The sequence below is a fragment of the Podarcis vaucheri genome (genome assembly GCF_965113315.1).
Source record: "Podarcis vaucheri genome assembly, chromosome: 2".
In the NCBI taxonomy this organism is placed as follows: domain Eukaryota; kingdom Metazoa; phylum Chordata; class Lepidosauria; order Squamata; family Lacertidae; genus Podarcis; species Podarcis vaucheri.
Genome location: NC_138760.1, coordinates 129,017,948 through 129,031,129, shown reverse-complemented (window position 1 = coordinate 129,031,129; position 13,182 = coordinate 129,017,948). Strand labels below are relative to the sequence as shown.

The 13,182-nt window shown below is 44.1% G+C and overlaps 1 protein-coding gene across 8 annotated transcripts in view; it reads right to left on the bottom strand.

Annotated features, from left to right (window-relative positions):
- Nucleotides 1-2,209: 2,209 nt before the first annotated feature.
- Nucleotides 2,210-13,182, bottom strand: part of LOC309527293 (uncharacterized protein) — a 54,349-nt gene continuing 43,376 nt past the window's right edge. For 4 of the 8 annotated variants that reach the window (XM_082214005.1, XM_082214004.1, XM_082214007.1 and 1 more), the window contains exons 3-6: nt 12,416-12,608; nt 10,066-10,192; nt 7,641-7,712; nt 2,210-5,358 (exon numbers count right to left, since the gene is read on the bottom strand). In XM_082214005.1, coding sequence (XP_082070131.1) covers nt 3,365-5,358; nt 7,641-7,712; nt 10,066-10,192; nt 12,416-12,520 — 2,298 coding nt within the window. In that variant the 5' untranslated portion in view covers nt 12,521-12,608 and the 3' untranslated portion in view covers nt 2,210-3,364. The remainder of the gene's footprint in view (nt 5,359-7,640; nt 7,713-10,065; nt 10,193-12,415; nt 12,609-13,182) is intronic. The other 4 variants (XM_082214002.1, XM_082214001.1, XM_082214000.1 and 1 more) reach the window with 1 other exon arrangement.

Here is a 13,182-nt window from a genome sequence, read left to right as displayed (position 1 = left end):
TTCTTCCTTAGATGGGCCACCAAAGCTACCAGCACATTTGAGAACATCCTGGGGTTTAGAGCCAATCCACAGGGGAGGCATTTGTACTGGAAAGGCCTGCCCTGGTATACAAAACACAGAAATATGTGATGGGCTGGGTGAATGTGGAGGGAAACCCAGTCAGATCCAAGGAGGGAAAGTTACAGGCCTGAGACCCTCTGGGATGGTCTTCAAGGAATCAATTTGGTTCAGGTATGAATTGACCATCTTAGGACCTCGGATAGCCCTCCATTTCCCCAACATATGGAACCATAAAGAGAACAAGGTAGCAGCCAGATCTGCACTAAAAATGGAAAGCGTAATGCTGGTGGTCAACAAAAGAGGTTTAAAGACTCTCTCAAGGCAAATCTTTAAAAATGTAGTATAAACACTGACAACTGGGAAACACTTGCCTATGAGCACTCCAGTTGGAGAACAGCCTTTACCAAAGTTGTCATAGGCTTTGAAGACGCTCAAACTCAGGACGAAAGGGGAGAAATGTGCTAAGAGGAAGGCACGCTTGGCAAACCCTCATCGTGATCAGAACTCCTGCCTGGAAACCTATGTCCCCACTGTGGAAGGATGTGTGGATCCAGAACTGGCCTCCACAGTCACTTACAGACTCACTCCTAAAACTGTGCTCATGGAAGACAATCTGAATCGGCTATGAGTGATCACCAAAGAAGAGGATGCTTGAAGATGGAGTTCTGGCTACACTTGTTTCTGTTTGAGATACCTTGCCTCATTCCCAGGAGGGGTTATAGCCCTTTGAATCTGTGTTGTGGAAGGATCCTTGTAGGGATGAAAAGAGGAACAAGAGCCCCTTCTGACTCCTTCTTTCAATCCTTTTATGTGGAAACATCTTTTTGCCTCTAGTCTCTACCATGGGGTTTTTCAGTCCCTCCCCGAATAGCTTGCCCTCTTTGAAAGGGCACTGGTTGAGCTGGCTTTGGAACAAGTTAAATTTATTTCTGTTTCTTCAGAACTGGTGTGCTTAAAAAAAGAATCATTTTTCCCCCTTAAGCTCCTTACAGGAAAATCTACAGAATCGGCAAATTTAACCGAATGTCTCTACAGCTTATCTCATTTATGCTTTTGCCATGTTATATATCATTCTGAACCCTTGCTATATGGGAGGTCTTCTGCTTAATTTTTTAAATCTAAGCTGTAATAGTTGCTATGAAGCAAAGCCTTGTGTGAGCTACCTGCTCCCATTCATAGGCTCAAAAAAAGTTTTTTGAAGAAAAAAACCGGATTAAACACTTTTGGAAGAGATTTATATATGTGAAAGGCAGGGCCAGCCTCATCTGAACAATTGCATTCCATCGTTGTGAAGCCGCTACAGAAAAGGCCCTGCTGTGTGCATTGACCTGTCCAGTCATGTTTATTGATAGACCCTGAAACAGTCCTGGGAGCTGGATTGCAAGTTGCAGGCAAGACTATGTGGATGCAGGTGATCCTTTGATCAATCTGGTCCCTCTGCCATGCAGGGCTTTATAAAGTGCTTGAGGATGTATTTGAACTGTTGGACAACTTGGGGAATCATTTCCCCCACCCTCAGTATGTAGAAACCCCTTCCTGGTGTAGGATACGGATGACCCTGTTAGACCGACCTCTCAGCATAAGACCACCATGTGTACAATAGAGGAACAAAATAAAAAATAAAATTCCTTCCAGTAGCACCTTAGAGACCAACTAGGTTTGTTATTGGTATGAGCTTTCGTGTGTATGCACACTTCTTCAGATACACACAATGTACAATGGAAGGTAACTGACAATCTGGCAAAATGGATTTGTTATCCCTAGAAATTCCGCACACTGGAAGTTGCCTTCCAGTGAGTCACACCATTGATATGTCTGGCCAAGGACTGTTTACCTCGGGTGATGCTGTGGTTGAAACCACTGAGCCTCTTGGGCTTGCCGATCAGAAGGTTGATGGTTCAAATCCCTGCGATGGAGTGAGCTCCCGTTGCTCTGTCCCAGCTCCTGCCAACCTAGCAGTTTGAAAGCACGCCAGTGCAAGTAGATAAATAGGTACCGCTTCGACGGGAAGGTAAACAGCGTTTCCGTGCACTCTGGTTTCCGTCACTGTTCTGTTGCGCCAGAAGCGGTTTAGTCCTGGCTGGCCACATGACCCAGAAAGCTGCCTGTGGACAAACACCGGCTCCCTCCCTTAAGTACATCATCAGAAGACCAGAGAATGCATTTGTTTATGAAAGGAGCAAACATAGTCCATCAAGAATATCAATAGTAAATCAAAAGCGCACTGTACATAAAAAAGTTAGACTACAACTCTATGAGTAAACAATATTGCACACAAGAATTTTAGCATGCAAGATTAAAAATAACTATAGACTTAACCATGCCTTAAACCTACCTTGGTGCACGCAAACTCAAAAAGCTCCTTAGTTAAAGCTTCCTGCTTTTCCAGCTGTCCTAACAGTATCACGTTCTAGGGAACAAGCTCCTACAGGTTAGGAGAAATCACATCCATGATAATCTAAGATAAAACACTGTGTGTGTGAAGTCTGAGCTCAGTCAGGGATGAGTCTAGGACCCCAACCCAGTGTAAAATCATGAAGAGCGTCAAGATGAAAAAAGGGGCTTTTTTTGCTCTCTTCAAAATCTCATACCTTTCCCCATACAATATACTTAACAATATTCTTAACACTGTCATGCTTGGTGCTGCAGGATGCCAGAGGCTACCATAAAGATGGGGTGCTAGGAAAGAGGGGAAGTTCATCACTGAAGGCTGCCGGGTCCCCTGCCCCTCGCCATCCCTCAATCGCAGCCCAGGCGGTCTTGCCCAGTCTTTACCCAAACTCTGTTGCCAACCACCAAATTAGGCCACAGCTCCTAACTATGCATCCACTTTCAAGGATCTGTTAAGTCACTGGCAGGAAACCTACGGCTTTCTGAATGTCAAAATTCCCATCAGCCTCAGTCCTTACAGCCAATGGTTAGTCGTCTGGTAATATCTGGTGAACCACACACTCCTCACGCTTGCCTTAAGCAATGTGATAAATCAAGTGAAATCATGAGGAACAGTCCTTTAAAAATGATCATCTCCAGGATCACTGTTCATGTTAAGATGACTGAGTGGCGCTTATTGTCTCCGTGTTAAGCACTCCATTCATACGTTGGAGCTGTTGGTGTGTTTGTACTACGTGTGTCAGCCACTACATGTATGATCACCCTCCACACGCTTGCAATTCTCCCATCACCGCAAGAGAGGCTGGAGGAGGGCAGTGATGCCCCGTAGATGTTTGGCAAAACTTTCCCATAACCCAGAAGTGTTAAACACCTATCCCCCACTGGCATATATCCCTTGATATATCAGCTGAAGCTATTTTAAATGCCTCCCTGCCATCACTCTGGTGTGTGTCTTATAATGTCTAGTAAGGTTGCTGCTCCGGCTGAAATTCTTTCCACACTCCATGCATTTGAATGGTTTCTCCCCTGTGTGGCTTCTCTGATGCTTAGTAAGTATACTCTTTGCACTGAAGCGCTTTCCGCACTCCGTGCATTTAAAGGGTTTCTCTCCTGTGTGTGTTCTCTGATGTGTACTAAGCTGACTGCTCTGACTGAAGCTCTTTCCACACTCCATGCAGGGAAATGGTTTCTCCCCCGAGTGTGTTCGAAGATGTCGAGTCAGGTGGCTGCTGGAGCTGAACCTCTTCCCACACTCCATGCACTGAAATGGTTTCTCCCCGGTGTGTGTTATCTTATGTGCATGAAGGCCAGCAAGGTGGCTAAAGCTCTTTCCACACTCCGTGCATCGAAATGGCTTCTCGCCAGTGTGGATTCTCTTATGTGTAGCAAGGCTATTGCTGTGACTAAAACTCTTTCCACACTCTGTGCATTTCAACGGTTTCTCCCCTGTGTGGGTTCTCAGATGTACAGTAAGGTTAATGCTCTCACTGAAGCTCTTTCCACACTCCATGCATTGAAAGGGCTTCTCTCCGGTGTGGGTTCGATTATGTCGAGTGAGGTGACTGCTAAAACTGAAGCTCTTTCCACACTCTGCACATTGGAACGGTTTCTCCCCTGAGTGGGTTCTCAGATGTTGAGTAAGGTGACTGCTGAAGCAGAAACTCTTTCCACACTCCACACACTGAAATGGTTTCTCTCCTGTGTGTGTTCTTTGATGACGGATAAGTTGAGAATGCCGAGTAAAGGTACTGCCACACTCCACACATTTAAATGGTTTTTCTCTGGAATGTGTTATCTGATGCCGAATAAGGTGACCGCTCTGACTGAAGCTCTTCCCGCACTCCAGACATTTAAATGATTTCTGTCCTGTGTGGGTCCTTTCATGTAAAGTGAGGCAAGATCTCACAGTGAAGCGCTTTTCACACCCGGTACATTTAAATGGCTTCTCCCCTGTGTGAGCTCTCTGATGTAAAGTCAGGAGACTGCTCCAACGGAAATTCTTTCCACACACTACGCACTGAAAAGGTTTCTCCCCTGTGTGGGTTCTGTGATGTGCAGTAAGGTGGCTGCTCTGGCTGAATTTCTTTCCACACACCATGCAGTTAAATGGTTTCTCTCCGGAATGTGTTATCTGATGACGAATAAGGTTACTGCTCTGACTGAAGCTCTTCCCGCACTCCATGCATTTAAATGATTTCTGCCCTGTGTGGGCTCTTTCATGTAACGTGAGGCACGATCTCACAACAAAGCTCTTCCCACACGCCATGCATTTAAACGGTTTCTCCCCTGTGTGGGTTCTGTGATGTAAAGTAAGGAGACTGCTCAACCGGAAGGTCTTCCCGCACTCCATGCATTTAAATGGCTTCTCCCCGGTGTGTGTTCTGTGATGTGCAGTAAGGTGACTGCTCTGACTGAACCTCTTCCCACACTCTCTGCATTCAAATGGTTTCTCTCCTGAATGTGTCATTTGATGACGAATAAGGTTACCTCTCTGACTGAAACTCTTTCCACACTCCATGCACTTAAATGCTTTGTCTGCTGTGTGGGTATTTTGATATTTTGGTAAGCTACTGGGCACGGTCTTTTCACACTCTATTGGTTTAAATGTGTTCACTCCTGTGTGGATTTTGTAATGTATATTTAATTGTGATTCATATCGAAATATCTCTCCACACAGTGGACGTAATTTCCTGCTGTTTTCATTGTGATCCTCCTGTGAGATTGGGGGTTCATGGGCATCAATGACCAGAGAAGTAGAGCATTTCTTTTCTTCATTCTCCGACAGGTTTCCTTCATCCTTTCTGAGTTCTCTAAGATCTAAAAACATCTCTTTCTGTGATTCACTCTTCGCTCTTCCCAACGGCACCTCAGAGAGCTCTGTATAATTCCAGTTGTTCTGCCTATAATCTGTTTGTGTGGAGATAGACAAAAGGAAACAGCATTTGAATTTCAAGGCAGAAACAAAGGACTTCCTTTGGTATCAATGGCTTTTTAATGTGCAATGTTTCGTTTTTATATACATTGGAAGCCGCACAGAGTGGCTGGGGCAACCCAGTCAGATGGGCGGGGTACAAATAATAAAATCATCACCACCATAATAAAACCCAAGTAGCTGCTTCTCCAGTTTTAGCATCTTCACACATGGACAACCCCTCCTTTGACTATCCAAAGCTGAAACCGAGGTTGCCTTCTGAATGTGTTAGTCTAAGGCAGGGATGTCCAACAGGTCGATCGCAATCTACTTGTTGAGCCCTGGGAGGTTTTGGTAGATCGTGGGCTCCCTTTCATTTGTGGTGTCAAAAGAGCACCTGGCCCCACCCTCCATTCGCACGTGACTGCTATAACAGAAGACGGCGTTTTCACTATGAGGCTGACTGTTTCCTGGCGATCTTTTGGTGAGTGAATTTCCCCCTTTCCCCAAGTTCAACATTTTCAAATCCCCTCCATAAAAAAAGCTCAACAACTTAGACCTAAAACCCGACCCCCCCCCCCAAAGTGGTAGATCACTGCCAGTTTTTTATTCTGTGAGTAAAGAATCATAAACACAGAGAGTCAACAGGACTGCTCAAGGTGCCCCAACTATAAAATTGGAGAAATCAAGAGAAATATAGCCGCAGCGGCAGCATATCTCTTCGTTCTCGTATCCAAAAATGCAAGAAGGGCTTTTACACTCGCCAGAAGCTTGGCTCTGCCCTCGCCGGTCCTGGAAGGATCCTTTAAAAAAGTCCCTTATGCTCAGAGACTTTGCGCCTGTTCATTGGGGGAGATAGGAAGCCCAGAGCACTTGTTCCTTAGATGACCCTTTTATGAAGAGGCACGTAGTGAGACCATTGCTGGTGATGTTCGCTGACCTCCCGAAAAGCAAAAATTTGACCTTTTCCTGTTAGGCAAAGATCATAAGATGACCCAGATGGTCGCCAGATTCTGTGTACAGACCTGTAGGCGTAGACCATCCCCCGACCCAAACTAATTCGTTAAGAAAATCCCCAAACTCGGTTCCATGGGTGACTTTGGGTCATCTCTCTGTGGCAGCTTATCTTAAAGTTTTAAGTGTCGATACGCTTATCGCATTTATAAATTTTAAATTTATTGTTGTACATTGTTTTAAATGTTTGTTTTTCTTCTGGGATTGTCCCCCCAAGTATGTTTTATAAGCTGGTCTCCAACCGTAATAAATTATCTATCTATCTATTCTCTGCGTAGATTGCAGTCTCTTGGGTGTTGGACATCCCTGGTCTAAGGCAATCAAATAAAATTTCTTTTAGGGTTCATATCCCACTTTTTGTCACCAAGCACAGAAGTCTCTTTTTCCACCATTTCCCTTTCAATTCCCCATTCAGAAACTCAACAGTAACAAAGGTGCCAACTTTACACTGGTACTTTAGTGCCAGTTTCTACTTCTGTCGCTTACTTCCAGGTCAATCACATTTCCCATAGGTATATTATTCCCTAAGTTTGTAATATTTACCGTATTTTTCGCCCTATAGGGCGCACCGGCCCATAGGGCGCACCTAGGTTTTTTTGGGGGGGGATAAAGAAAGAAAAAATTCCCCCCCAGGTGTGGGGCTGAGGTGGAGGAAGCCCGAGCTTCCCCCGACCCCAGCCCCCAGAACAGGCTGCTATCTGCAAGCCTAGGCTCCCTAGGCTTGCGGATAGCTTCCTGAAGCCTGGAGAGCGAGAGGGGTTGGTGGGCACCGATGCCTCTCGCTCTCCAGGCTTCAGCGAAAGCCTGCATTCGCCCCATAGGATGCACACACATTTCCCCATCATTTTTGGAGGGGGAAAGTGCATCCTATAGGGCGAAAAATACGGTATTTTAAGCTAGCAGAAAATGCTTGCCATCAGTGCACTTTCAATGGGTCCTGTGCAACATATTGATTAAAAATGGCAAGTGCCATTTTCGTGATGGCCTGTAGAGACAATGGGGTTCCTTGAGAGGTGATGGGACCTGGGAAGAGTTTCAAGGGCCATATGGCTTTCCCTGTTTCAAGAAGTAGCACCTAGCCGACATAGGTAGTAGCCACTGACAGTCTTATCCTCAATGAATCTGTCAAATCCCCCTGGAAAGATGTCCAGGAGGAGGCATCACAGCTTGCTGGGTCAATTTGCCTGGGATATTACTCCAAAATGGGGAAATCCTTCAATTCCCAGACCAAAAAGGGCCCCACAACACATCTAGGCAGAGCTACCTGTTGATGTCTCTCCTTCTTTGAGATCCTGGATAAATGGATATTCTCCCCAGCAGGAGCGGAGGTCCGATTCTTTCAAGGGAACAAAAAATACTAGTTACTTTTCGACCACAAAACATCCACCTGTTCCAAGTCAAACAACTGAAAAGGTGCTTTATATACTGGTTCCTTGCCTGCACTTCATCATAATGTTCCAGGCTCAGTTACAACAATATAATATGCTCAAAAACAGGTTGTTGTGGTTTAGTCGTTTAGTCGTGTCCGACTCTTTGTGACCCCATGGACCAGAGCACGCCAGGCACTCCTGTCTTCCACTGCCTCCCGCAGTTTGGTCAAACTCATGCTGGTACCTTCGAGAACACAGGTAGGCAGCTACAATTCTAAACCGAGCTCAACCATTCCAAATGGAACAGAACCATATCAGGTCATAAAGGGAGTGGGGTTCTACAAAAGACAACGGGTGAAAACTCTACACTAAAGATGATAGAGGCATGACTTGTGGGGAGAGCGTTCCACAACTGCCACAAAGAAAGTCTTCTTCCCACAATACCGATGGCAGCAGAAATACCAGGAGGACCCCCTCTGCAAATATTAACACCTGACATGGCCCTTATGGAAGGACACCAACTTTCAAATATTTTAGGCTCAAGTTACTTAGGGCTTTAAACACTAATGTAAGCACCTTGACCTGGGCCCAGAAATGAACTGGCAACACCCGGTGCAGCTGCTTTGAAACAGGGATTATGCATGTTCCAAACGAAGAAGAAGAAGAGTTTGGATTTGATATCCCGCTTTATCACTACCCTAAAGAGTCTCAAAGCGGCTAACAATCTCTTTTCCCTTCCTCCCCCACGACAAACGCTCTGTGAGGTGAGTGAGGCTGAGAGACTTCAGAGAAGTGTGACTGGACCGAGGTCACCCAGCAGCTGCATGTGGAGGAGCAGGGAATCGAACCTGGTTCACCAGATTATGAGTCCACGGTTCTTAACCACTACACCACACTGGAAGCCAGCCAATTATTGGGTTGCTGCATTTTGAACTGGCTAAAGTATTCCAATGGTCTCATAACAGGCAGTCCCAGGTAATGTACATTGAAATGGTTCAATCTGGAGGCTACTAGAAAATGGAGCACAGCGAGAAATTCACCTCTATGAAAGAGGGACTGAAGTTGGCGAACCAGCCAAAGCTGCAAATATTAAGCTTTTAAACAAAATTAGTCTACAGTCGCACCTCAGCTCCCGAACACCTTGGGAGTCGGACGTTCCGGCTCCCGGACGATCAAAAACTGGGAGTGTTCCAGTTTTCGAATGTTCTTTTGGAAGCTGAATATCTGACGGGGCTTCCGCAGCTTCCAATTGGCTGGAGGAGCTTCCAGCAGTCAATCAGAAGCCATGCTTTGGAAGCTGAACGTTTCAGAAGTTGAACAGAGTGTTCGACCTCCGAGTTAAAACTGTAGTATGTGATTGTAAATAAAATCTCTAAGTGAGCAGCAAGAATTCTCATCGCAAAGTATTGGAAGACACAAGAGCTACCCACTCTGGAAGAATGGCAGATGAAGGTGATAGACTACATGGGATTGGCGGAAATGACTGGCAGAATCCGAGACCGGGGGAAAGAGACAGCGGAAGAAGATTGGAAGAAATTTAAAATTTATCTTAAGAAATATTGTAAAATTAATGAGTGTTAAAATGTTATGGTTATAGAAAGTAAGGGATTGCAACTGAAAAAGTTTAAGTAAAAGAAAAGAAAGGGAAACAACTAGATGAAAGTAAGGGGAAGGATTTGCTGAAAAAAAATTGGAAATTGGAATGCAGAAAGGGGAGGTACGGGGAAGTCAGTGAAATAAGTTTTAAGAAAATTGGATATGAAATTATACATGTTTGTTTTTTGTGTTTGTACGTTTGTATTGTGTATTGTGTTTTGTTTGTGTTAATATAAGTCGTGAAAACCCAATAAAAAAATTATTAAAAAAATAAAATAAAATCTCTAAGCAGATAGATAGATAAAACTTTATTCACATTAGCCAATGGCCATAGCAACGGTAAAACATTACAGTATACGCAGAAAAGGAAATAAAATAGGCTGCTGCCTGTGACTGTGAAAAAGTCCCTCCTCTGTTTATGTGAGAGAACCCAATAAAACCATTCCCCTGTCCGAGGAGACGAGATAGGAAAGGCTGCCTGGGCTGGGAAGGAGGGTCTTCAGCTCTAAGGCTCATTTGAAGGCAAGTTTTTGCTCTGTAACCAACTTGTTTTTATCCCTTTCCTCCATTTTACTTATTAAGTTCCTTTAGTGCCTCCTCTAGTGCTGCGTCCTGTTGTTTTATCTCGTTATTTTACTGCTCTAACTCCCCCATATTGTGAGGCTGCAAGAAGCACAATGAATTCATACCTTCAACATCCATCCATGAAGGAAGTGCCCTTACCTAGAGAGGCCACCATCTCATAATTCTCCACCATGACATCCCTGTGCAGAGCTCTTTGGCCTGGATCCAGCAGGGCCCATTCCTCCTCCGTGAAAAACACAGCCACCTCCTCAAAGGTCAAGAGGGCCTGGAATAAAAATGAAACACAAATGACCAAAACTGCTCAATTATCCCAGTTTGAAAAGAGGAGACAGTTAATGTTGCTCTATGTGTGGTTCCATTTACTGACCACTAGGTGACTTTGAGATTTTGCAGTGGAAACATAGAGAGAAAAAGGAGTATTAATTCAGAGTCCCTTGTGAGGTTCTGGGTTTTTGTACATAATATTTTATGCACAGGCATTAATACTCATTAAGGTAAAAGCAGAGGGAAGTACCGTATTTTTTGCTCTATAAGACTCACTTTTCCCCTCCTAAATAGTAAGGGGAAATGTGTATGCGTCTTATGGAGCGAATGCAGGCTGCGCAGCTATCGCTGATGCCAGAACAGCAAGAGGGATTGCTGCTTTCACTGTACAGCGATCCCTCTTGCTGCTCTGGCTTCTGAGATTCAGAATAGTTTTTTTCTTGTTTTCCTCCTCCAAAAACTAGGTGCGTCTTGTGGTCTGGTGCGTCTTATAGAGCGAAAAATACGGTACATTAATAATAATAATTATTTGTTTATGCCACGTCCATTGGGCTGGATTTCAGCAGCTACTCTGGGAGGCTTCCAATACATTAGAGGAATCAAACAAAATGTTAGGGAGATGTAATAATAATAATAATAATAACAATAATTTATTACTTATACCCCGCCCATCTGGCCAGGCCTTCCAATCCACTCCCAACTGATTATTAAAAACACAATAAAACATCAAACATTAAAAACTTCGCTAAACAGATAGGGGAAGTGAGTGAGTTTGGAATATTGGTAGTGACTGGCAATTGGATATGAGTTTGAAAGGGAGTTTGAGCGCTGATGGTGAGACTGTCTGCAGTTCAGTTCAGAGTCAAGCAGAGAGTTGTTGAGGGTGGAGTTTGGGAGATGGTGTTGAGAGACTTGCTGGTGGATGTGAAGCAGAGCTAATTTATCAGTAAGGCTTCAGCATTTTAGTAGTTGCATCTGCATTAAGATAGCAAAAGTCTGAAACAGAGTGTAAAGTGGTGCCCCGCAAGACGAATGCCTCGCAAGACGAGAAACTCGCTAGACGAAAGGGTTTTTCGGTTTTGCGTTGCTTCGCTAGACGAATTTCCCTATGGGCTTGCTTCGCAAGGCGAAAAGGTCTTGCGCTTTTTTTTAAAAGCCGCTTGAAGAGGCACAGTTGCGATGGACCGTGCTTCGCAAGACGAAAAACATCGCAAGACGAAAAGACTCGCGGAACGAATTCTTTTAGTCTTGCGAGGCACCACTGTAGTAGCTACTTGCCCCAAAGTGGAAAGAAGTAGAAGTCCCAGCAAAGGAAGGATGGATACAAAAACTTATGGAATATGCAGAAATGACGAAACATACCGGAAGAATAAGAAATCAAGATAACAAACTTTTTATAAAAGAATGGAAATGGCTTACTGAATATTTACAGATAAAATGCAAACAGATAAAACACATTGGCAGGATTATTGCAATAACCTGCAGTTTCATAAGAGTATATATGTAAAGTAGATAAGTAAATGAGCAAATTAATGAATTTGGATATGCAGGAGATATTTACAAAATTAATTTAAGGAACCACAGAAAGAGGGAGAAGGAAGTCAAACTTTGAAATGTTAAATTGATTGTGAAACTAATGAAATGTATAAACTGGAAAAGTATAAATAAAAACTTCAAACAACAACAACACAGTCTGAAGCAAAGTGCTCATAATCATGCAACCATTGTTATTCATTTGTATTCAGTAAATTAATTGTATTCCACCACATGCATAATATTTCATTATGCTGGGAATGGAGTATTCAGATAGGATATGTGGTGGCAGAAGGAATGGAAGAAAGGTTATAGAAATTCCCACCAAAACCCAACTCTGTTAAAGGGGGGGGGAGGTGGTACCAGGGAGCCAGGCAGAGGGCCTTCTCGGTAGTGGCGCCTTCCCTGTGGAACACCCTCCCACCAGATGCCAAAGAGAACAACAACTACCAGGCTTTTAGAAGACATCTGAAGGCAGCCCTGTTTCGGGAAGCTTTTAATGTTTGATGTATTATAGTATTTTAATATTCTTTTGGAAGCCGCCCAGAGTGGCTGGGGAAGCCCAGCCAGATGGGCGGGGTATAAATAATAAATTATTATTATTATAATTATTATTACAAGGGAATGCCAGAACATCTCAGAGCAAGGGTGTGCATGACACAACAGCCCTCCCCAATTCTCCTTCCCTTACCTGAGGTGGCTGCCCAGCAGCTCTTTCCATTCCGGCCCAAAGAAGAGACAACCAAGATGCCTCTGAGGCCATCGCGCTGCCTTTGGGGTGTGAAGGAGGAGGCATAAACCAAGCTAACTTTGGCCTCTCACAATGATGCCACAATACACTTTTAAAGCAGAGAGAAAGATCTCATGTTGGGCGATTCCAGTGCCTGCAGAAGACACAAAAGGGAGAGGAACAATTAAAACCTTTATACAAATGTGGGTTTCATGGATTAAAATATTACAGAATGCATTTGGGGAGCCTTAACTGCTCGGAATAAACCCATTGCAATTGTCTTTCTCACATTGTTCTCTGCCAAGTTTGCTTCAGTATGGCTGACCTGCCAGGGCCTTCTCAGTGATGGCTCCGACCTGGTGAAATGCTGTCCCATGAGACCAGGGCCCTGCAGGATTTAACTTCCTTCTGCAGGGCCTGTAAGACTGAGCTATTCCACCTGACTTTCAATTTGAACTTAGCCTGATCTTTTATTCCCCTTCCTTCTCTCCCCCTCCCCTTTTTATGAAAATTACCTGCTCTGGGATCCCACAGCTAATTCTCTCCGGTCTCCTCGCTGGCCCAAATAGGACTAATTTAGCCAGCTAGACCTGGTGATCATCTAATGCTTATTGGATGGATTTCCCCCTTAAATTGATTTTGAATTCTGAATTTATTGTTATTCACGTTTTATAGTGAATTTGATGCTGTTTTCTGTTGCATCAATTAAGTATTTTAAATTTGTTGTT